This window comes from Delphinapterus leucas, chromosome 9 (genome assembly GCF_059928025.1).
Source record: "Delphinapterus leucas isolate spDelLeu-1000000601 "Yukka" chromosome 9, BTC_Dleu_Yukka2, whole genome shotgun sequence".
NCBI classification, from domain to species: Eukaryota; Metazoa; Chordata; class Mammalia; order Artiodactyla; family Monodontidae; genus Delphinapterus; species Delphinapterus leucas.
The window spans coordinates 104,146,909-104,170,524 of NC_143137.1; the positions used below are offsets into that span (position 1 = coordinate 104,146,909).

Below are 23,616 nucleotides of genomic sequence, written 5' to 3' on the forward strand. Positions count from 1 at the left end.
CTCTGGCCACCTTTTTCATCAATGTGTCAGGTGTTGATGTGATTGATAAAGGCAGAAATATTCTATAACATGCACTGATCAGATCAGCGGGATTAGCAGTGGCTTCTTTTATCCAAATGAAGAGAAGTGGAGTTGGTTTGGAGTGACATGTAACTCCAGGAACGTTGCCCGTGACCTTCGGTGCTGTTGTTTTAATATATTCAACAGAACTGCTTTCTCATGGGGCTCTTGCACAGTGACTAATACAGGGCTCTCGTTCAGGATTGGACTGTGCCTGCCATGTAGGAGACAGGATCGTCCCCAGGAGAACCACAAGTCCATGGGCTAGATAGGTGGGATGTCCGTGCCACATGTAGATTACAGGTATAGACTTGTTCAGGGGTTCAGTTTCCCTTACCTCTCCTCCAGAGAAACAGGGGTTCCCCTATTTGTGTGCTTCTGCGTGAGGTACCAATGATGCGAATAATCCAGCCTATCCTGTTCCTTAGTTTGGGGCATGATGTAAAGTCACGTTTAGAAGAGAAAGTCAAGTAAGTGAAAATGAAATATCTGCGTGCATCCGTCAATGAATGGCCCACGACGTGGGAGCTTTGAATGAACAGAAAAAGCATGTATTAGTCATCTTTGTACCTGCATCTCCCAAATGACTGAGAATGGAGATACTAAAAGCAGTAAGTTACAAGGAGGAAATATTATATTTGTGTGAATTTGACTGGATCCTCTAAGGATCGACACTATATATCTCTCTGTAATGAGACAGAATTTGGAGAGGATCTCAGGGAAAATCCGTTCCCTTAACTTACGATCCATTAATGGGTGCACTATTCCAAGATTCGTAGGAGAATCAGCGACCACCAATAATCTCACGTGATGGAATCAGAAATGCAGAAGAAATGCAGGTACGCAGCGAGGACAGTTGACAACACAGCATTTTTAATCTGTATCTATAGAAAACATTTATAGAAGCTCTCTAATAGAGGGATTATAGAAATACATTTCATATATAATAGTGTACTTTAGTGTACTTACTGTGAAAATAGCACATTTATTTAGAAGTGGACTTTTTTGCCCAAAGTTCTTGTCGATGTTTTGAAATATGTCCATTTCCTTCTCCTGCAGTTGTTGTGACCAAGAAAAGAAAAAGTACCAACAGTTTTCCACAATTCCTCATCAAAAGTCTGCTCCTTTCGGTCGATATTTCCCAGAGGCATCCAGAACGTTCAGGTAGATCGGGAAAGGATCCTCGAAAACATCTGTGGTCCGTGCGGCCAGCCCTACATCTGCCGGCACTCGTGCCTGGTGCACATAGCCTGCCTCTCAATCCTCCAGGTGCCCTCCTCGTAGGTGCAGTGGCAGACGGTGCACTCGTCCGTCTTCACTTCCCTCCCAGCGGGGATGACAGCGGTCTCGGCAAAGCAGTTTGGGCCTGGAAAGAAGAAACAGGTTGCACTTAATTAGGAGAGTTAGCTTTACCCTGCATGTTTTATCCACTCCCTTTCAGGAAGGACAGTGAAAAAGTTACCATTTCAGGACTACGAAGTGTTCCCAGTTTTTTCCTGAAATGAAAGCCATGTTATTTAAAATGATACAAATGAACTTATTTACAAAACAGAAACAGACTCACAGACTTAGAGAATGAACTTAGGTTAGCAGAGGGGGAAGGGATATTCAGGGGGCTTTGGAGTCAATGGACATGTACACACTGCTATATTTAAAATGGATAACCAACAAGGACCTACTGTATAGCACACAGAGCATTGAACTCTGCTCAATGTTATGTGGCAGCCTGGATGGGAGGGGAGTTTGGAGAATGGATACATGCATATGTATGGCTGAGTCACTTTGCTGTGCACCTGAAACTATCACTACATTGATTTTTATTTGTTTTATTTTTTTTAATCACAACATTGTTAACTGGCTATACTCAAACATAAAATTAAAAGTTTAAAAAAATTTTAAAAATAAAATTTTTATGAATGACAATCCTGTGTTTTTCACCGACTGTGATTTTCAATTTGGGGGCCTTCTACATGGGCTGGATCTGCAATCGTTTGATTCAATTAGTTCCAAGTAATCATAGAAAAACTTGATTAACGGGGACTTTCAGAGAACCTGGCTTATCAGGAGAGAGAGCGGAAACAAGCAAATTGCTTGAAGTGACATAAATCCAGTGTTACCACCACACCTCTTAGAGCAGGTTTCAGAGGTCAGCTTACAGAACAACCACCTGGACGGCTCTAGAAACACCGGTTAGTGGTCCCACCCCCTAGCACTTCTGACTCAGGTTTGGGCTGTGAGCAGGGAATCTGCTTGGATAACAAGTGCCCCGGTGATGCTGGTGCTGGCCTGGGGCCACGCTTTGAGAGGCACTGTCTCAGCATGAACCAGGGGTACATGGTCCACAGTCTTCCTTGAGAACTGAAGACCCCTCGATTCTTGATCAACATCACCTACCAGCTTCTCCACCAACAAAGGTGCCCTGTGTGCATCTTACTCCATGTAAAATCCAGGACACGAAGCAATGGTTATCAGGGAGATTTCCAGTGTGAGTTGTTTCGGTTGAAACAAATGGTTTCTGTGCTACAGTTCATACCACTCAGTCGTATGGGAACAACTGCTCAGCCTCCAAACCTTTCTCTGAAACGGAGACATCGGTCCTTACCTCAGCCTTGAACACAGGGCTCTCAGGCTCATCCTCCCTTCCTTTGCTTCTACAGCCTTTGATAATGTGCTCACACCAAAGCACGCCCAATGACGCTGTATCAAGTCATCAGACACGTGAAAAATGTTCATCTGCAGAATTTTGAAAAGTGAATGAATCCGCCAGAACTCTAGGGTAAAAGCTGGCTTCTCTGTCATTCTAGTCAGAATAACTCCAAGCAGAGTAACTCATGCTTCAGTGGCTTTGTCTTCTGCGTCAGCCAAGCGGCAAGGATCAGGGCTCCAGAAGGTGGCCCTGGAGACCTCACCCCCGGGCACCGCCCCTTCTCCCGCCAGGAGCTCCGCTTTCCTCGGGCCGCTCCACTCAGACCCGCCCTAGGTTCCTCTCCTGACCCCGCTTGTCTCCCCAAGACCTCGAAGCATTAACAGTCATCCAGCTGAGGAGGAGCCCAAACACAGATCAACCCGGTTTTCTCCGTTGAGCGCTGCTCCTGGTTTTCCAGAGGGCAGCGGTCTCTGTAGGTTGCTGACATTTCACGTTCACACGCCTGGAACCACTGCCTCTTCGGTCCCAAAGTCACTCCTGCATCAGCTTTGGTGAATCAGGATACTTGAACTCCAGACCCTCCCCACATGTAGGCCAACAGGAGGTCCCTGATCTCCAAACCCCCCACCCAGCCCACCTCCCGTTCCTCGGCCTTGGACTGTGTCCTCGGCTCTGTGAGGTAAGAGGCCAAAGAGCCACAGCAGCAGCTCCAGGTGGGACCCACCCTGTGAGCCCTGGTCCCCCTCGGCTCCTGGGATGCCCTGACTTTGACATTTGACACCAGGTCTCTTTGGTGTGCTTTTTTCTTTTTGTCTCTTTTTCAGAGTTTGATTTGAGGGTCCAATCGCCTTCTAATTTGCCCTAATATCTATCAGTGTGCTTTGCACATAGAGGGTACTCCATAATTGCCCAGAAAACCTGTACCTTTAGATACAGATATTCACGCAGAGTTACCTGTCTCCTCTTCAGAAAAATCTGGATTCAAAGTCTGGTACCACTACTTACTAGTTATGAGATCTTGGACTAAGGGATTTCATCGTTCTGAGCCTTAATGGCCTTATCTGCAGAATGGGAATGCCATACATCACCGGAGTCCTGAGGATTAAACTAGAATAGGTAGTACACTTCTGCCCTCAAGTTATTCAACAGTTCCTATCCCTCTTGCCTGAATTAATCTATGTCATTGTAGTAGTCACTTCTAATGAGTTTTTATTAGTATTAACTTATGTCTATTTTCTGTATCACTGTAGGACTTTGGATCTTTCTTTCTCAATGATTTGCAACCACTGCAGTCTTTATTCTTTTTTATATTCAAATTGTCCCAATTCGGCTTTTGGGTGGCCCCAGCTTTAGGCCACTCCCGTGTCCTTCAGACACACTCCCTCAGCTGCTACCAGCCTCGGCCACATCTGTGCCAGCAACGCATTTTCAGCTCACTTTGCCCACATCCGAAATCAGCCTTTTCTCCGAGGGGCCCAGGTTCCTTTGGTGGAGAGCAATACTGAGGATCCAAGGCCTGATTATTGCAAGTGCTCATTATTACTGGGAAGTCACTGCATCCAGCCCCTCTCAGTGGGCACAGGTGGGGACACACACACACACACACACACACACACACATGCACAGGTTTCAAATTGTGAGTTGACATTATTAGGATTCATAATTCTTTCTTCTTAGATTTTATATGTGCACCTCTTTTCTCTTACAATGAAACACTTCAAATTGAACATATTTATTTATGTAATTGCTCCTATTAACTCTTTGCTTAACTTTACTTAGATTTTAAATTATGTACCTCGTCTTCCACTGAGACTCCTGTTTATTAAAATCACTGGCATATTCACCTATTTTCTCTCTCTCACAGTTACGTAAAAGAGTTTTAAAATGACACCGTAAGTGCTATTCCTAACAGTAAGATTTTCTTAGTTCTCAGAGTTGGTGCCCTTTGTTCAGAAGTCACCCAGCCCTTCTCTCCACGTGGCCGTATGCACAGCGGTGTACAGCGTGAGCCTCGTTTGCCTCACTGCGCTCTCCCACCCAGCCACTGCGATGGCCAGCTTCTCTAGCTCTACTGCACCCCCTAGCGTAACTTTCTTTAAAAGAATAAGCAAATTATTATTGATTCGTCTTTCTTTCATAAAAGGTAGCATACTCCTAACTGTACGTACTTGGCTGTTTTCACTTAAAAATATGCCCCAGGGGGTCACTCCACACCCGTACACAGGGCTCGTGTGAGGCAGCACCCCTGTGTCCCCGTCACAAGCAAGGTCAGTGGGCATTTGGAAACCGGCCTCCCAAAACCACCCCCCCCACCCCGTGTACACGAAATGCTTAAATGCTGATAGCATTTATTATCATTTGCTTCAGGCTAGGAAGAGATATGGTAAAGTGAGGCTCACAAGAAAGTGCTGGTAGTGTATTAGTAAAATGTGTATTCACGAAGAAAAGCAAAATCCGACAAAAACACCAAGCGTTCAAAAAGGTAATTTAAACACCTAATCCTAGCGGTAGAAAGCAACAATTTACACTTTGTCTCATATAAGAAAGTGTTTGTTTCATAAGCTTTCAAAATACTTATATATAAAGTCATCTCCTTATTACTGCTTAATGAATAGTGAGAAGAAACCCTGATTCTGGGTCTTCACTGAGTCTTAACTTTGGATTAAACTCAGGTCGAAGGTTCTACAAGCATCTGGACTGTCAGGTATTTGTCTCCCAGGCCTGTGATTAAAAAAGAGCAATTATTCCTGGTAAAAGATTTTACTATGACATAATTTGTAAATTTTTGACCGTTGTTGCATCTGGATTATGTTATAACCCCTTTCCTAACCCCTCGTAGGTTTGGACACCACGTGGGGACACTTTTGTCTGTCGTGGCAAGACTGACAGGAGGGGAGAGGGAACTGTGTTCCAAATTCGTGCGTTTTGTTCAAAAGTCACTTAACTCTTTTCTCTGTGTGGTCGTATCAGTGACACAGAGTTAGGTGGTACAAGTGTCGACCCTTGAAGAATTTACAAAATAAGCTTTCTTCATAGGTATATAACTGAATCACTGTGCTGTACACCTGAAACTAACACAACACTGTAAATCAACTATACTGCAATTTAGAAAAAGAAGAAAAATAAGCTTTCTTCATGTAAAATGATTTTAGTCTGAGTAGAGGGTTATTCACAAGACTTTTAGAATTATATGCACTGTTGGCTGTTTCTTCCTGCTTCAAATATTTACTTATGATATAGTTCAACAGAGTTACTGCTCCTGTACTTTGTAAATTCTTTTTGAATCAAAACCACATAAAAGTGTTTGGTAAATTATGAACATTTCACTAAAATATAATTTCTACAGCCTATTGATATTTCTATAACAGATTCCAATTACTGGAAATTTCTAAATCTTCCATCTTAAAAGCAACGTTCCTATAAATTAACCAAATTATGAGACTCTTGTACCCAACTCCCTCTGAATGTGTGTACACACACACACACACGCACACACACACACACACATTATTTTCCTATGAACCATATTACTTTAAAAATTTTTTATTTTGAAGTTATAGATTCCAGTCAAACCAGGAAGCTGGTATTACAGGGAGAACCCATGTGCTTTTCACTCAGTTTTCCCAAGTTACATCTTACATAGTTATAGCACAAAACCAGTGGGAGGAGCTGACAGGTACAGTGGGTGTGTGCACACCTGTGTCATTTTATCATATGCGTAGTTTTGTGTGACCATCACCAGACCAAGATCCAGAACCACTCCATCACCACCAAGATCACCCTCATGCCTCCGTTTAGAGTCACTATTATCACCCTCCCCACCCGCTCAACCTTAACCCTGGAAATCACTATCCTTTTCATATCTATAGTTTTGTCATTAAAAGAATGTTACATATGTGGAATGGAACAGTAAGTGACTTCTGAGGTTGGCTTTTTAAACTCAGCATAATACCCTTGAGACCTTGCCAAGCTGTCAGAAGTACCAATGGCTCATTCCTTTTACAGAGATGTTTCCATGCTATGGGTGGACCCCACTTTATCCATGCACCCACTGATGAACATTTTGGATTCTCTCCCAGTTCTTTGGCTATCAAGGATAAAGCTGCTATAAAAATTCACGTATGTGTTTTGCGTGAACATAATCTTCATTCTTCTGAGATGAGAGCCCAGGAGTGCAATCACTGGAGCCTATAGCAGTTGTAGGTTCAGTTTTATGAGAAACTACCAAACTGTTTACCAGAGTTAACTATGAAATTTACATTCCGATCAGCAGTCCGTTTATTTGCATTCTCAATCATAATTATTTTAAAATTCTGGTTGGATAATTCCAACATGTCCTATCTGACTCTGGTTCTGGTCTCTTCAAACTGTTTGTTTGTTTTTTGCCTCTTGGTGTACCTCGTTAATTTCGTTTTGAATGGTCACCCATGATGCACTGGGGAAGAGGAACTACTCTAAAAAGAACTTTAGTAACCCTGACAGCAAGGTGGAGGGAGGGTTCTCAGTCCCATAATTAGGTCTTAACCTTTTCGTATTTGCTTCTGGACTGTGAGCTTCACAAGTGTTTCTTAGCCCCCCACCTTCCCCCTTGGTTGTACGGATGGCTCCGGGGGCTGGAGTTGGGTATTTCCCTTCCCCCACTTCAATTGCGCTTGGATAAAACCTCAACAGGTTAGGCTCTGGTCAAGTTTCTCCTGAGATCAGAACTTTTTTAAAAGAACAGAAGGTTCTGAAATATTTCAGAAAGGATACGTACCCCCTTCTTCTGTCAAAAGATGTCAAAGTTCACGTAACTGTGAGGACCCTCCATGTCTGGGGCCCCCGGGGGTTTTGACTCTCAGCAATTCGTCACGTACAGGTTAGGTTTTCCTGCCCTGGCGCTGATTCACATGGAGGTCTCTGCTCTGGTGAGTTTGATTCTCTACATCTGTCTCTACGTCTCTCCAAATTTTAGGGAGATTCAGTTTGCTTTGTGACCTTACTTCTCTGATGGATCTAAGAAGTGTTACTGATTTTTCCACTTGTTGAGCTTTTTACTTGTTTTTAGGATGGAGAGGTGACTGGAAACCCTACTGATTGACTTTTGAGCCAACTTTGCATTCCTGGAAAAAAAAAAATCCCTTGTGGTCATAACATAAAATCCTTTTTATATATTGATGTATTTGATTTGCTAATAAAAATGTTAAGAAATGCTGTTTATTTATTAAAGATATTGGTCTGTACTTTTTAAAATATTGTCTTTCGTTTAGTTTTGGTATCAGGTTGATACTGACTTCACAGAATGGGTTGGGAAGTATTTCTTCCTCTTGTCTTGTTGGAAGATTTTATAGAAGTGATATTAGTTCTTTAAATGTCTGGTACTTTTCTCCAATGGAAACATCAGGACCTGGAGTTTTGAGGGGACTTTAAAATTATGAATTCCATTTCCTTAGTAGCTTTCATACAGGTTATCTGTCTCATGTTGGGTAAGTTGAGGCAGCTCATATTTTTCAAGGAGTTGGTTCGTATCCTCTAAATCGTTAAATTTATGTGTGTAGAGCTGTTAGTATTCTTTTATTATCCTTTTAATTTCTGTGGGATCTGTAATGACATCTCCTGTTTTATTCTTAATATTAGTAATTTGCATCTTCTCTATTTTTTTTTCCTGTGTTGTATTAAGGGTTTATCAGTTTTGTTGATCTTTGAAAAAAAAAAACAACAGCTTTTTATTTCATTAATTTTCACAACTGACTTTCTGTTTGCAGTTTTATTGACTTGTTTTGTTTTTATAATTACTATTTTATTCTTTCTATTACTTTCAGTTTGTTTGCTTTTCTTTTTCTTTTTTTAATAAATTTATTTATTTATTTATTTATTTAATTTTGGCTGCCTTGGTCTTTGTTGCTGCGCGCGGGCTTTCTCTAGTTGCGGCGAGTGGGGGCTACTCTTGGTTGCAGTTCACGTGCTTCTCATTGCGGTGGTTTCTCTTGTTGTGGAGCACGGGCTCTAGGTGCGTGGGCTTCAGTAGCTGCAGCGTGTGGTCTCAGTAGTTGTGGCGTGAGTGCTCTAGAGCACAGGCTCGGTAGCTGTGGCACAGGCTTAGTTGCTCCACGGCATGAGGGATCTTCCCGGACCAGGGCTTGAACTCCTGTCCCCTGCACTGGTAGGCGGATTCTTAACCACTGTGCCACCAGGGAAGTCCCTGATGTTCTTTTTCTAGTTTCTTGAGTTGGTGATTTACATTATTGATTTGAGAATTTTCCTCTTTTCTAATGTAAGCATTTAGTTCCATAAATTTCTCTTTCAGTTCTACTTTAGCTGTGGTCTCATAAGTTTTGATGTGTGGTAGTTGTATTTTCAATTTCATGAAACACTTACTTTAAATTTATAGACTTGGGGGCTTCCCTGGTGGTGCAGTGGTTGAGAATCTGCTTGCTAATGCAGGGGACACGGGTTCGAGCCCTGGTCTGGGAAGATCCCACGTGTCACAGAGCAACTAGGGCTGTGAAGCACAACTACTGAGCCTGCGCATCTGGAGCCTGTGCTCTGCAACAAGAGAGGCCGCGATAGTGAGAGGCCCGCGCACTGCGATGAAGAGTGGCCCCCGCTTGCCACAACTAGAGAAAGCCCTTGCACAGAAACGAAGACCCAACACAGCAAAAATAAATTCATTAATTAATAAAACCCCAACATCTTCTTAAAAAAAAAATTATAGACTTGAAGTCCAAGAACCACTTAGAAACTTGAAAAAAAAAAACACATATGATAACTTGATGAGCTAAAATATAAGTTACTGAAGAGAATCCTGATGTACAGAAGCAGTCTGGTCACTATAATTATTCAGTGGCAAATAAAGCCATATTTATATATATGACTTCATTAGTAAGTAGGGGAATAGAGAGAAGCAGTTTTTAATCTTAATTAATCTAATTATAATATCTGATATTTATATGGTACTTTAAAAAATACGATGCATGCAGAAGAATTTTATAAATGGAAATGAGATTTAGAGGGAATAAACATTAGTCCAAGTCACATGGCTCATAACTAATTATTGATACATTAAATTCTATTGCTGGCCTGGCTGTTACTCAAGGACGCTCGGGCTAAAAATGGCTAATTTCAAAACGAACACAGCATATAATGCCTTTTTGCCTGAGGAACAGTTGTTCAAGCAGGCAGTTGATGGGCGTTGGCTACCCTGAACTTTTCTGTGCTGCTCTGACTTCAGAGCAAGGAGTCCCTACCTGTCGTTCACATCACCTGCACAGTGACTGACTCACAGTGTCAGAATAGCTTGTATCAAGGTGCAGCCCAGGACCCGAGGTGCTGGCGGGGGACTCAACACCAAGGAGGTCTCTCATCCCCTTAGGAGCCCCACATCCAGTCTCCCGAAATGCAGAGTCTGTGTCAAGCCCCCAGTTTTGCCCTAGTTACCAGTGTGATGTCGCTGCCGTATCAGTACACAGAGGATGTTGCAGCCATCAAGCCATCACGTTACAGCGGCCCTGACGGTGAGCCCTGAGGGAACTCAGGATGGAAACAGGATGCCTTCCATCTAGCAGTCAGCCACTGCAGCCAACCCACCAATGGTGCACCCTGAGGGGACTCAGGATGAGAAAACACAGGACACTGGCCCCAGATGGCTGAGGTGCAGAACAAAGGGATGATGTCAGTGAGCCCAGACTCTTGCATCTTCCCATACATAGAAAAGCGCTAAATTCCTTAACTTGAGATGTCTGGTTTTCTTTAACTAACTAACAGTAATCTTTTGATGTTCCCACTACCTGGTCTTTGTTGCAAAAACTCCTCTATATCCTGGCCCACCCTTACGTCTTCACAGCAGTCCCTCAGAGCTATCTGAGAGCCTGTCTGGGCTTAAGTCCTTAGTTTTTTTTGCCAAATAAAGCAGAATTCTCAATTTTTAGGTTGTGCTTTTTTTTTTTTCAATTGATACTAACAATTCCCAAGTGAGAAAGGAGAAGATGCTAAGTAGCCCTGTAAGATAGGATGTTAACCTGTAAAAATTGATCAGATGTTTTCACTGTTTAGGCAAGTGGGGATGGTGACTCGAAGATGCTATGGATTTATTGATCTGTAAAAAGTCAGACAGCAGGTTATGGAATTTAGCAATCTCCTATATGCATTCCTTTCCTGGATGATTCTATGCATCCCTGTATTTGAACAGGCTCTTTTGTCTTCCTGCTGGTTCTATCCTTAGCAAATTAAACACAATTTTGCATGTGTTGTCTATCCATTTATGTAAAAATATAATTTATATCAGGATTCAGTTTCACAGTTTATAGCAAGTACATCTGACCAACAATTATTAGGATAATTATATGTACAGCGTAAATGTATGTGGTTCTTTATTGCTAGGAACTCAGAGTCTTGCTTTGCTTTGCTTACCCTCCCTTTGTTCCTACAGGAGATGCGGGGTGGGAACATTGAGGTGGAGAATGTTCGCACCACAGATTTTAGACCTTGGAGATCTTTTATTCAGACTCCCTCTACACAGAGATGGGAAAGCTGAAACCTAGAAATATCAAGAGATTAGAATTGAGGTTGTACATTAGACTTCCTTTTGCAAAGCATGGATTTGTCTCTCAAGCGTTTCTGGTACAATCTAACATGCCAGCTGGCCCTCATGTTTCAAAATTGCAAGTGTGAATGACGACCACAGGGCAACCATTTGCTGTTGCCAAAGGCCTACTATCTTGAATTCAAATGGAATATTTTTAAAACGTGTAAATCAAGTTTTTCATTTATTTCCAATTTAGACCATTTCTCCCAATACAGTTTTAGTGGTCACCGTGGAAAGCCGGTGTGGGAGCCTTGGAGCTCCTGGGACACACTGTTCATTCTCAGGGTGCAAGCAGTGTCCACAGGGATGCCCGTGTGTGTCCCCATATTCCATCCAGGCTACCACCATGCAGCTGCCTCCTGGTTTCCTCCCCTTTGATGGCTCTAGGTCTCAGCTCCTGGGACCTCCTCCTTCAAGGGTCAGTGTAATGCCTGAGCTCCCAGATTCTGCCAGCATCTTCCACCTTCTTCTGCAGTCTGTGCTTCCCTCTGATCCCCGCACACAAGGCAGAAACATTCACCTATGGGGGGAAACACTGGCACTGCTGCCAGACTGTTTAAATGATTCATCACCTTACTCTGGTAGTTAGACCTAGCTTTATTCAATACCACAGCACGCCATCAAATTTAACCTTCAAAATAGAAGCCTAGGGCTTCCCTGGTGGCGCAGTGGTTGAGAGTCCACCTGCCGACGCAGGGGGCGCGGGTTCGTGCCCCGGTCCGGGAGGATCCCACGTGCCGCGGAGCGGCTGGGCCCGTAAGCCATGGCTGCTGGGCCTGCATGTTCGGAGCCTGTGCTCCGCAACGGGAGAGGCCGCAGCAGTGAGAGGCCCGCGTTCCAGGAAATAGCCTTTTTCCAAATGTCATTAATGTATCTGTGGACCAAAAAATGTCACCTGCCCTTCCAGTAAACAATGAATGTTGGGGCCACCAAGCCATCAGCCACTGTGGCCACCCCAGACTATGGGCCCTGAGGGGAATTCAGGATGGAGAAAAACAGGATACTGGCCCTAGGTAGTCAAGGTGTGTATCAAAGGAATGATTTCAGTGAGCCCAGACTCTTGCGTCTTCCCATACATAGAAAAACACTAAATTCCTTAACCTGAGATAGCTGGTTTTCTTTAAGTAGTCATCTTTTGATGTTCCAACCGCCTGGCCTTTGTTGCAAAGATCCCTATTTTTGGCGGCCCCCTTACCTCTTCAGAGCCATCCTTCAGATCTATCTGAGATGCTACTACCTTCCAGGCTTGAAGTCCTGGGAAAGTCTGCCAAATAAAGCATAATTCCAACTTTTAGGTTGTGCATTTTTCTCAGTTGACATATCTAAAAAGTCACCTGAAACATACACAGGGTCAGCAGTGAATGTGAAGTGAACGTTGTGAGATCAGAAATGAGGGAACAGCCCACCGTGATGCAGCAGCAACAACAAAAGGTACACGGGCCATGGACATCTGGTCTCCCTTGCAATTCTGTGTGTGGACAGTGACACAGCTGGCCTGTCCGCACATCCCGGCCATCCAGGCACTAGGATGAGCTTCTGAGTCACCCCCGAGACGGCTCCTGGATTGGTCGGACCCCCTCATATCGGGCTTGTACAGAGGCCGAGAGGGTCTCATCAATTCTGAATGGTAAGCTTTGCAATCAGTAATAATGTTATTAATTAGAACAGAATCTATACTCGTAATAGAATAAAATGTATTGAAACCACAGTTTTCCTAGCCTTCTTCAACACAGAAATTGATATCTGAACAAGAGCTGGATTTGGAAAATCAGTGTCGAGACCACAGCTGCAGAGCTGACAACATGGATCAACCCTAAGTTATTGTGAACAAATAAGGAAAAGTAAACCAAGCATTGCCTGTTATGTCACATGAGCCAGGATTCAACCTAAGGAGGAAAGAGGGGAAAGGAGATCTAGTGATGGTCTGGAAGGCATTTAACAGCTGGCTCTCAGATAGAAAAAGGAAAAGGAAAGAAGACCCAGGAAGCAGAACTGCCAGTTATACTTTCATCAAGTCCACCCCGGAGCTGCAACACGTGACTTTGGAAGGAGCCGCAGACTTGGGAACAGAAGTGACCTCCTTGGCATGAAACCCAGGCTGCTCACGTAAGAGAAACTTGCCCTTAGCAGGAAGGTTGTTCGATGATTTTATCTAATTCGATTCTATGGGAAGACAAAACCTACGGCACACAGGACAGAAAATTATGAGACATTTTCAGTAGACCCAGAAATAGTCTGCTTCATTGAGGGTTTCCTCTTTTATTAATAAAAGTTCCAATTGCACAAAGTGTTCTCCTATAAATTTAAATTCAGCTCCACAGCTAGTATCTTCTCTTTATTTTCCCTAGTTTTATAAAATCAGTGCTTTTCATCTTTTTCTTTATTTGACTTCTTAACAGTCATAATTTTATTGATTTGGTCGAAGATAGTGTTTGGTTTTATCAATTCTATTTTTTAAAATTTTCTAACTCATTATTTTTCTATTTGTTTTACTAGCTACTAACGTCCGTATTACTTTTGGACTGTTTGTTTTTCTCTCCTTTGGAATCTTCGCTTGATTTATGTTTATCCTTGTTTAGAAATGGAAATATTTAAGACAAATGATTTTCCTGAAGGACAGTACACATTCACAGCTGACTAGCTCGGTGGTTTGTTGTGTAGAATCCCTTCCTTCATTCTGCTCTCTGTGTCCCTTTAGTTCGAACTGGCCATGTTCCTGCTGGTATAATCCCATCTCCATTCCCAGCTTCTGCTGAGATGGCTGATTAAGTCCACAGCTCACCAGGATCACTTTATCAAATCGTTTTTCAGCCGCAACCCTAGTTTTCTCTTTAGAACAAACTTTCTAATTTTCTGAAACAGTGGATAGGCTGAGAATGTTCCAAACCTCCAAGTTCTGATTCCCTTTTGCTTAACAATTCTGTCTGCAGTTCACCTCTCTCCTGAGAGCTGGCTGTCCTAACCCCTACAGCATCAAAGTGCTTTTCCCACCATCAGGCTCTGGGGGATTGCTGGCCACTGCTCTCTCCTCTGCACAGGACAGATCCAAGGCCAGTAAGACTTTCTCTTCTTTGTTGGACTCTTTCTTTCTTTACTCCAGAAATTCAAACATGAACTACTTTATGTCTGTCTACATACTGGACTCTTTTCACTGATGCTTGGTGAGACATTTTCTATTAACAGACTCAAAAGTCTCTAAGAACATTTTTTTTGTTGCTGTTAATTTGTGTTCAATCTGTTCACTGTTCTGACGTCTCATTTAGGAAGTGAGATTTCATGCTCTTCCCGACTTCTCTGTCAACGTTTTCCTTTCCATCTTTACACCATTTGCCATGTCCACACCTCTGAGCTAACTCACTTCACTTCTCCACTGCAATTTTTAAACACTGGAAAATAAAATTTTAGTTTTCTCATTAGCTTTCCTAATCTCCCTGAATTACTTCAAGTCTAATTTCATAGATAGATCATTCTTCTCAACGTTTATTTTGAAAACCTAAATTACCTTTTATTCCAAATTTTTTTCCTCTTTCTGTTAGTACATTTCTTTCAGTACATTTATTTTTGCACATGAGTTTCTCTTTTTGGATCCCTAGGGCACTGGTCATACATCCATCAGCCTGAGCTTTTTCTCCATGGCAGGGCCTTGCTTTGATGTCTGGCCTCTGATCTGGGAGGAGTCTCCCTGGACCAGGTTTCTGCTTGAGGGTACAGATCACCTGACTTACCATTCTTCCCTCTCTCCTCAAGGTCAGACACCTCCCTGGCCTCCCTCTTCATTTCCTCAAAGATGTTTCTTTTTGAAAATCTCTTGCCTGTCTAATCCTGTCTTGGCATCTCTGACTCAGAGGGCCCAGACTAGCACAATGAGGGAGACAAAGTCCAGGTTACAAGGTCGGGGGTGTGGGCAGGGAGGGGGGTGACATAAAACACTTGAAGGTGTGTTGAGAGGACTGAGCCTTGGGGTGGCTTGCTGCTTCTGATCAGGTAAGGGGGAGGAAAATTCAGACAGGAAAGAGATGTAGATGAAGCTTATAAATTGCCTTAATTCCCTTTTAGGAATTAAAGTAGAGAATCAGATTCCTTTTAATAATTTTTTGCCTGTGCTTCTGGAATGAGACAATTCTGATCTCATGGCTTTAGGGTTCCACATTAATCTCTTCAACTGCAGTCTGGAGCCGTGGAAGCTACAAGCATGCCAGGAATCGACACAACGCTGTGTTCCAACACCTGTCCCGTCTCTCCCTCCCTCCCTCCCTCCCCTGTCCCTCTCCACTCCTTTCCCTGCACAGCTTGCAGAGTTGTATCCAAACTATTGTAATGACACTCTAAATTGCAGGATGTATGGGGAAAGAGACTAGAAGAGAACACAAAAATGAAGACAGTGGATGGTTTATTGATAGGAAATAGTAGTGTGTTGTTCTCTTGTTTTCTAATTTATTTTTTATTGCCATAATATACATGTAAATGTTTTAAGGCAGGGCGGCAGGGGGTGGGGAATGAAGCCAGGCTCTACAGAACAAATGGAACATTCCAGAAATCTATCCTACTTCTATTTGCCAACTTTGGACAACTTCCCTGTAAGGGTGGGTCACTTCCCTTAGTTTTGTTTTCTGTTCAATCAATAAAAGAATAGAACAAATATTGATTGCATCACCAGTTTGTTCTCCAGTTTTATGGCATACGTAAATCCACTCTTAAATATTTATATACACTCATTCTCCATGTTAAATAATTTCTAAAACAGAAAAATAATCTGTGAGTAGCAGTTAAGCAGGCAGATGGTGCTTGGATGCTTACCTAGGGGCTGTTTGCCTTTTCTCTTAGGCACATAAAATGATGCAAAAATACAATTTAGTTTTAAGACAAGTTTCAACAAAGAATAGGAAAACTTAATCAGTTGTAGATTATACCAAATAATAAAAACGTTTTAGTATTTGTTCATCCTTTCTAAATATATCTGTAAATTCAACTCCAGATATATATCTCTTTAATAATACAAAAATAAATTACTAATTATTTCAGTTAACATTATTATTATATAAAAACAATTTCAGTCATTATTAAAAAAGGAGAAATTTCCCTTCAAAAGCTTATTTATGGCTATGCAAATAGAAATCTAACCAAAGACATTTAGGGAAACTTGATACGTCCTAGAACAATATCATGGTGGTATGTTTCAAGGGCACAGGCAAAGCGTGATAGATGCAGACAATAAGAATGTCTCAAAGAAACTGTAGAGCAGAACAATTTGCACACGCACCACCCCCAAATATGTCTCTTTGGCATGAGGATTAATTTAGGCTGATTATTTTGAAGACACAGAATGTCTTACATTTTTTCTTATTAGTTAATTAATTAATTAATTTAATTTTGGCTGCGTTGGTCTTTTTTGCTGCGCGTGGGCTTTCTCTAGTTGCAGCGAACGGGGGCTACTCTTTGTTGTGGTGCACAGGCTTCTCATTGTCATAGCTTCTCTTGTTGTGGAGCATAGGCTCTAGGCACGTGGGCTTCAGTAGTTGTGGCTCGTGGGCTCTAGAGCGCAGGCTCAGTAGTTGTGGCACATAGGCTCAGTAGTTGTGGCATGCGGGCTCAGTAGTTGTGGCACACGAGCTTAGTTGTTCCGCGGCATGTGGGATCTTCCCAGACTAGGGCTCGAACCCATGTCCCCTGCATTGGCAGACAGATTCTCAACCACTGTGCCACCAGGGAAGCCCAGAAGGTCTTTCTTTTTACCTCCCCCTTAGCTGCCTAAAGATCTGAGATAAAGGGACTGTCCTTGGAACAGAGTTATCAGCAGGGAGGGATGTCTGCAAAGAATTGGGGTGAGGGGTGGGGGTGGGGGGGAACTGGCACAGCCCAGAGGCCAAAGTCCACTCTGTGTCCCACTGTCCCAGCAAATATTTGTTTACCAACATTTGCTTTTCTGTCTCCATGTGAATTGCCTTCACCCCCTTTGAATTTCCAAGCCACTACTCCCAACATCCTCTTTCATCTTTAGCTGAAGACGGTACTTAAGATGAAGGCTTTGACCATTTTAGCAAGTTACTCAGTTTTCCTGGGTCTCTCCCATGTATACATATTATTAAATTTTGTTTATTTTCTCCTGTTAATCTGTCTCATGTCCATTTTACTCTTAGACCAGCCAGAAGAACTTAGAGGACATTTTCTTCCTCCCCAGTAGAACTATGGGACACATTTTGTGGGTCTCATCACACATATCTTGTAATTACATAACTAATTAGTTTCCTAATTATTTCCCAGGACAACCCACACAACTAAAGCCATAACAGAGGAAGACAAAGGAACATAGAGGTACGATAGGGGTGGGGACAAATGAGCTCTTTATTTTTTAAACATTCTAATAATTCACTGTTATTCCAGATTTCCTGTTACCCCAAATATAATTTCTGCCCTGGTCTTGTGACTATCTCAAGCAGGACAAGCTGTATTGTCAGATGGGATGGAGTTGCTATGTAGGCAGGCAACACTCCAAAGATGTGAACTAGTAAAAACAAAAAGAGAAAAAGACTTGGAGAGCTGGGGCCAAACTGGACTCTCCTCTCCTCAAGCTCATGTACCTTCACCTCCTGGGCCAGTTGCTCCTAAGGTCCCAGGACAACTGCACTCATGTGAAACACAAAACTGGGTCCCGGAGCCCAAAAGAACCAGGACCAGGAATGGGTACTTCCGAGCAAGGCCTCAGCCCCCAAGGAATGGAAAAGGAGCCAAGAAAGGGTGAAACATTTGAATGGATCAATTCCCATAGGAAAGCTGGATAAAAAGTCTACTATTCAAAAAAGATGCCAATGCCAGGTAAACTGACAGTTGATTTTAATGTAACCTTTAACCCTAGAGCTATTTAAACTATTCTGTCATAGGATAAAATAAAGAGCCCCCCAGTAATATCGTGAAGCCAGAAAAACTTAAATTCCAAAGTGTAATAAAGATGGTAATGATGCACTGAGAAATGCAAGTATGGTTCAACATTAGAAAACTTAGCAACATGCTTTATACTAATACCTATAACAGCAAATCCTTTATCATATGAAGTCATTTGATAACATTTAGCAGATACTCTTAGTAAAACACTGCAAAGGCAGAAAACTCTTAAAAGGAAAGCTGTTCAACAAAATCTGATGAGAGTTGTCCTCTTAAATGATGAGGCACTAAAATCATTTCAGTTAAAATCAAGGACTAGGGGGGCAGAGTCAAGATCGCGTATGAAGAGGATGTGGAATTCGCGTCTCTGCACAGCTAGGGCACCTACCAGGCACCCGTGGGGGACCATGGACACCTAAGGGGAAGGAAGGAACCCCAAGAGACCGGGTAGGACGTGGCATGGGGGGAGTGAAGGGGAAGGAGAAGTGGAGGTGGGACAACACTGGCACCCCTGAGGGGCAGCTGGGGGAGGAGAAGGGATCCCACACCCGAAGGGGGAAATTGGGGGACCATTGGGAGGGCAGCGGATCAAAAGGCAGCGTGGCCAGGTTTCCCCTGCCCAGGTGGACCCCCAGGAACCTGCTGAGATCCCAGGCCTGATCCTCTGCCCACCGAGGGCCCCTCCAGCCACGCGGGTCCTGAAGGAGAGGGAGGGAGGGAAGGGGGAGCAAAAGTAAAAGCCGGACCTCTGGGACCAGCACCCCTGAAGGATGGCTGGGGGAGGGGATGAGCTCCTACACCCAGCGGGACCCACCCACGGTTAGGGGTCCAGCAGTGATGGGGGAGACCCTGGGGGAGACGGTGGGGGAGGGGAGCGAAGGAACGGAAGGGAACGGGGCTAGCGCTTTCCCTGTCCGCTTAGGCACCGGGGAACCTATTGGGCTCCCGGGCTTAATCTTCTGCCCTAGGAGCTTCCCTCCTGCCAGGCAGAACCCAAGCCCCGACCCTACCCCCCCACCCAGGGCCCCACCTCTACACTCGGAGACCCCCTCTGAGACCCCCCTCCAACACGCTGGGCCTAAACCCCACCCACACGCCCTTACTCAGGGCCCCACCTCCAAACTCCACACTCCAGAGGCCCTCCTTCCATGTCCTGTCGCTCCCCTTCCACACAGGTCCTAAGTAGAGGCCCCGCCCCACACTTGAAGGATGCCCCGCTTAGGCCCCGCTCCCAGGGCCTTTTCCGGCTGCAGCTGCATGGGTTCTGAGACTAGGCCTCACCCCACGCTCAAATGTCGCACCACCACCCGCCTAGGTCCTGCCCCACCCAAAACCCCAACCCCTGCCTAAGTTCCACCCCCACCTAAACTCTACCCCCATAGCCAAGGCTTTATTATATTTTTTCATCTTTTAGATTGGGGTTCTGTTTTACCTAGTGGATTCATTGTTGTTGATTCATTTATATTTTTATTTTTTCTAATAAATCTTTTATTTTTCTAATTTTATTTTATTCTTTATACTTTGTTATTGTTCTCTCCTTTTGGCTTGTTCCCCGCCCCCCCCCCCCGGTTTTTTTTTTCCTCTGGTGTGGTTTTATTTTACCATGTTGCAGTTGTTTCAATTGTATTTTTATTTTTTCTAATATATTTTTTATCTTTCTAATTTTATTTTGTGTATTATTCTTTGTTATTGTACCACTCCTTTTTTCTTTTTCTTTCTCTTTTTTTTCTTTTTTTTTGCCACACCACACGGCTTGTGGCATCTTGGTTCCCAGGCCAGAGGTCTGGCCCGAGCTCATGTGGTGGGAGCTCCAAGTCCAAACCGCTAGATTAACAGAAAACTTCAAACCCCAGGGAATATTAATTGGAGTGAGGCCTCCTGGAGGTCCTCATCTCAGCACCAAGACCTGGCTCTCTCCAACTGCCTGCAAACTCCAGTGCTGGACACCTCAGGCCAAACAACCAGTAAGAGAGGAATAGAGCCCCACCCATCAAAAAAAAAAAAAAGAAACGATAAAAAAATACATTACAGATAAAGGAGCAAGGTAAAAACAAGACCATATAAACGAAGACACAATAGGCAACCTACCTGAAAAAGAATTCAGAGTAATGATAATAAAGATGATCCAAAATCTTGGAAACTGAATGGAGAAAATACAAGAAACATTTAACAAGGAACTAGAAGAACTAAAGAGCAAACAAACAGTGATGAACAACACAATAACTGAAATTTGAAACACTCTAGAAAGAATCAATAGCAGAATGACTGAGGCAGAAGAATGGATAAGTGACCTGGAAGATAGAATGGTGGAAGTAACTGGTGGAAAGGGTGAAAGTAAATGCTGGAGAGCAGAATAAAGAAAAAAGAATGAAAACAATTGAGGACAGTCTCAGAGACTTCTGGGACAACATTAAATGCACGAACATTTGAATTATAGGGGTCCCAGAAGAAGAAGAGCAAAAGAAAGGGACTGAGAACGTATTTGAAGAGATTAGAGTCAAAAACTTCCCTAACATGGGAAAGGAAATAGTCAGTCAAGTCCACGAAGCCAGAGAGTCCCATACAGGATAATCCCAAAGAGAAACATGCCAAGACACATATAAATCAAACTATCAAACATTAAATACAAAGAAAAAATATTAAAAGCAGCAAGGGGAAAGCAACAAATAACACACAAGGGAATCCCCATAAGGTGAACAGCTGATCTTTCAGCAGAAACTCTGCAAACCAGAAGGGAGTGGCAGGATATATTTAAAGTGATGAAAGGACAAAACCTACAATGAAGAGTACTCTACCCAGCAAGGATCTCATTCAGATTCAATGGAGAAATCAAAAGCTTTACAGACAAGCAAAAGCTACGGGAATTCAGCACCACCAAACCAGCTCCACAACAAATGCTAAAGGAACTTCTCTAAGCAAGAAACACAAAAGGAGAAGAAAAAGACCCACAAAAACAAACACAAATCAATTAAGAAAATGGTAATAGGAACATATATATTGATAATCACCTTGAATGTAAGTAAATGGATTAAGTGCTCCAACAAAAAGACAGAGACTGGCTGAATGGATACAAAAACAAGACCCTTATATACGCTGTCTACAAGAAACCCATTTCAGACCTAGGGACACATACAGACTGAAAGTGAGGGGATAGAAAAAGATATTCCATGCAAATGTAAATCACAAGAAAGCTGGAGTAGCAATACTCATATCAGATAAAATAGACTTTAAAATAAAGACTGTTACAAGAGATAGGAAAGTACAGAACATAATGATCAAGGGATCAATCCAAAAATAAAACGTAACAATTATAAATATTTACGCACCCAATATAGGAGCACCTCAATTCATAAGGCAAATGCTAACAGCCATAAAAGGAGAAATTGACAGTAACACAATAATAGTGGGGGACTTTAACACACCACTTACACCAACAGACAGATCATTCAGACAGAAAGTAAATAAGGAAACACAAGCTTTAAATGACCCAATAGACCAGATAGAGTTAATTGGTACTTTTAGGACATTCCACACAAAAGCAGAAGAATATACTTTCTTCTCAAGTGCACATGGAATGTTCTCCAGAGTAGATCACATTTTGGGTCACAAATCAAACCTTGGAAGATTTAAAAAAATTGAAATCATATCAAGCATCTTTGCAGCCCACAACGCTATGAGGTTAGAAATCACTTTACAGGAGAGAAACGGTAAAAAATATAAATACATGGAGGCTAAACAGTGCACTGCTAGATAATAAAGAGATCACTGAAGAAATCAAAAATTACCTAGAAACAAATGACAATGAAAACACGATGATCCAAAACCTATGGGATGCAGCAAAAGCAGTTCTAGGAGGGAAGTTCATAGCAATTCAAGCTCACCTCAAGAAACATGAAAAATCTCAAATAATCTAATCTTACATCTAAAGCAACTAGGAAAAGAAGAACAAAGAAAACCCAAAATTAGTAGAAGGAAAGAAATCATAAAGATCAGAGCAGAAATGAATGAAATAGAAACAAAGAAAACAATAGCAAAGATCAATAAAACTAAAAGCTGGTTCTTTGAGAAGATAAACAAAATTGATAAACCTTTATCCAGTCTCATCAAGGAAAAAAGGGAGAGGACTCAATTCAATTATACTGGAAATGAAAAAGGAGAGATTACAACTGACACCACAGAAATACAAAAGATCATAAGATATCATACAGGCAACGATATGCTAATAAAATGGACAACCTGGAAGAAAAGGATAAATTCTTGGAAAAGTACAACCTTCCAAGATTGAACCAGGAAGAATTAGAAAATATAAACAGACCAACTACAGGTAATGAAATTGAAAATGTAATTAAAAATCTTCCAACAAACAAAAGTCCAGGACCAGATGGCTTCATGGGCAAATTCTATCAAACATTTAGAGAAGAGTTAACACATACCCTTCTCAAACTCTTCCAAAAAATTGTGGAGGGAGAAACACCCCCAAACTTATTCTATAAGGCCACCATCACCCTGATACCAAAACCAAAGATATAGCAAAAAAGGAAAACTATACACCAATATCACTGATGAACATAGATGCAAAAATCCTCAACAAAATACTAGCAAAGAGCATCCAACAACACATTAAAAGGATCAAGTGGGATTTATCCCAGGGATGCAAGGTTTCTTCAATATATGCAAGATAAACGATGTGATACACCATATTGACAAATTAAAACCAAATGATCATCTCAATAGATGCAGAAAAACCTTTTGGCAAAATTCAACACCAATTTATGATAAAAACTCTCCAGAAAGTGTGCACAGAGGGAACCTACCTAAACATAATAAAAGCCATGTATGACAAACCCACAGCAAACGTCATTCTCAATGGTGAAAAACTGAAAGTGTTTACTCTAAGGTCAGGAACAAGACAAGGATGTGCACTCTTGCCACTATTATTAAACATAGTATTGTAAGTCCTAGCCACAGCAATCAGAGAAGAAAAAGAAATAAAATCAATACAAACTGGAAAAGAAGTAAAACTGTCACTGTTTGCAGATGACATGATACTATACATAGAACATCCTAAAGATGCCACCAGAAAAGTACTAGAACTAATCAATGAATTTGGTAAGGTTGCAGGATACAAAATTAATGCACAGAAATCCCGTGCATTCCTATACACTAACAACAGAAGATCAGAAAGAGAAATTAAGGAAACAATCCCATTTACCATCACAACAAAAAGACTAAAATACTTAGGAATAAACCTACCTAAGCAGGCAAAAGACCTGTACTAAGAAAACTATAAAACACTGATGTAAGCAATCAAAGAAAACAAAAACAGATGGAGAGATATACCATGCTCCTGGATTGGAAGAATCAATATTGTGAAAATGACTATACAACCCAAAGCAATTTACAGGTTCAATACAATCCCTATCAAATTTCCAGTGGAATTTTTCACAGAACTAGAAAAAGAAATTTT

At 42.2% G+C, this 23,616-nt stretch overlaps 1 protein-coding gene across 1 annotated transcript in view; it reads right to left on the bottom strand.

Annotated features, from left to right (window-relative positions):
* Positions 1-1,257: 1,257 nt before the first annotated feature.
* Positions 1,258-23,616, bottom strand: part of VWC2 (von Willebrand factor C domain containing 2) — a 108,459-nt gene continuing 86,100 nt past the window's right edge. The window contains exon 3 of the mRNA XM_022593216.2: positions 1,258-1,426. Coding sequence (XP_022448924.1) covers positions 1,275-1,426 — 152 coding nt within the window. The 3' untranslated portion in view covers positions 1,258-1,274. The remainder of the gene's footprint in view (positions 1,427-23,616) is intronic.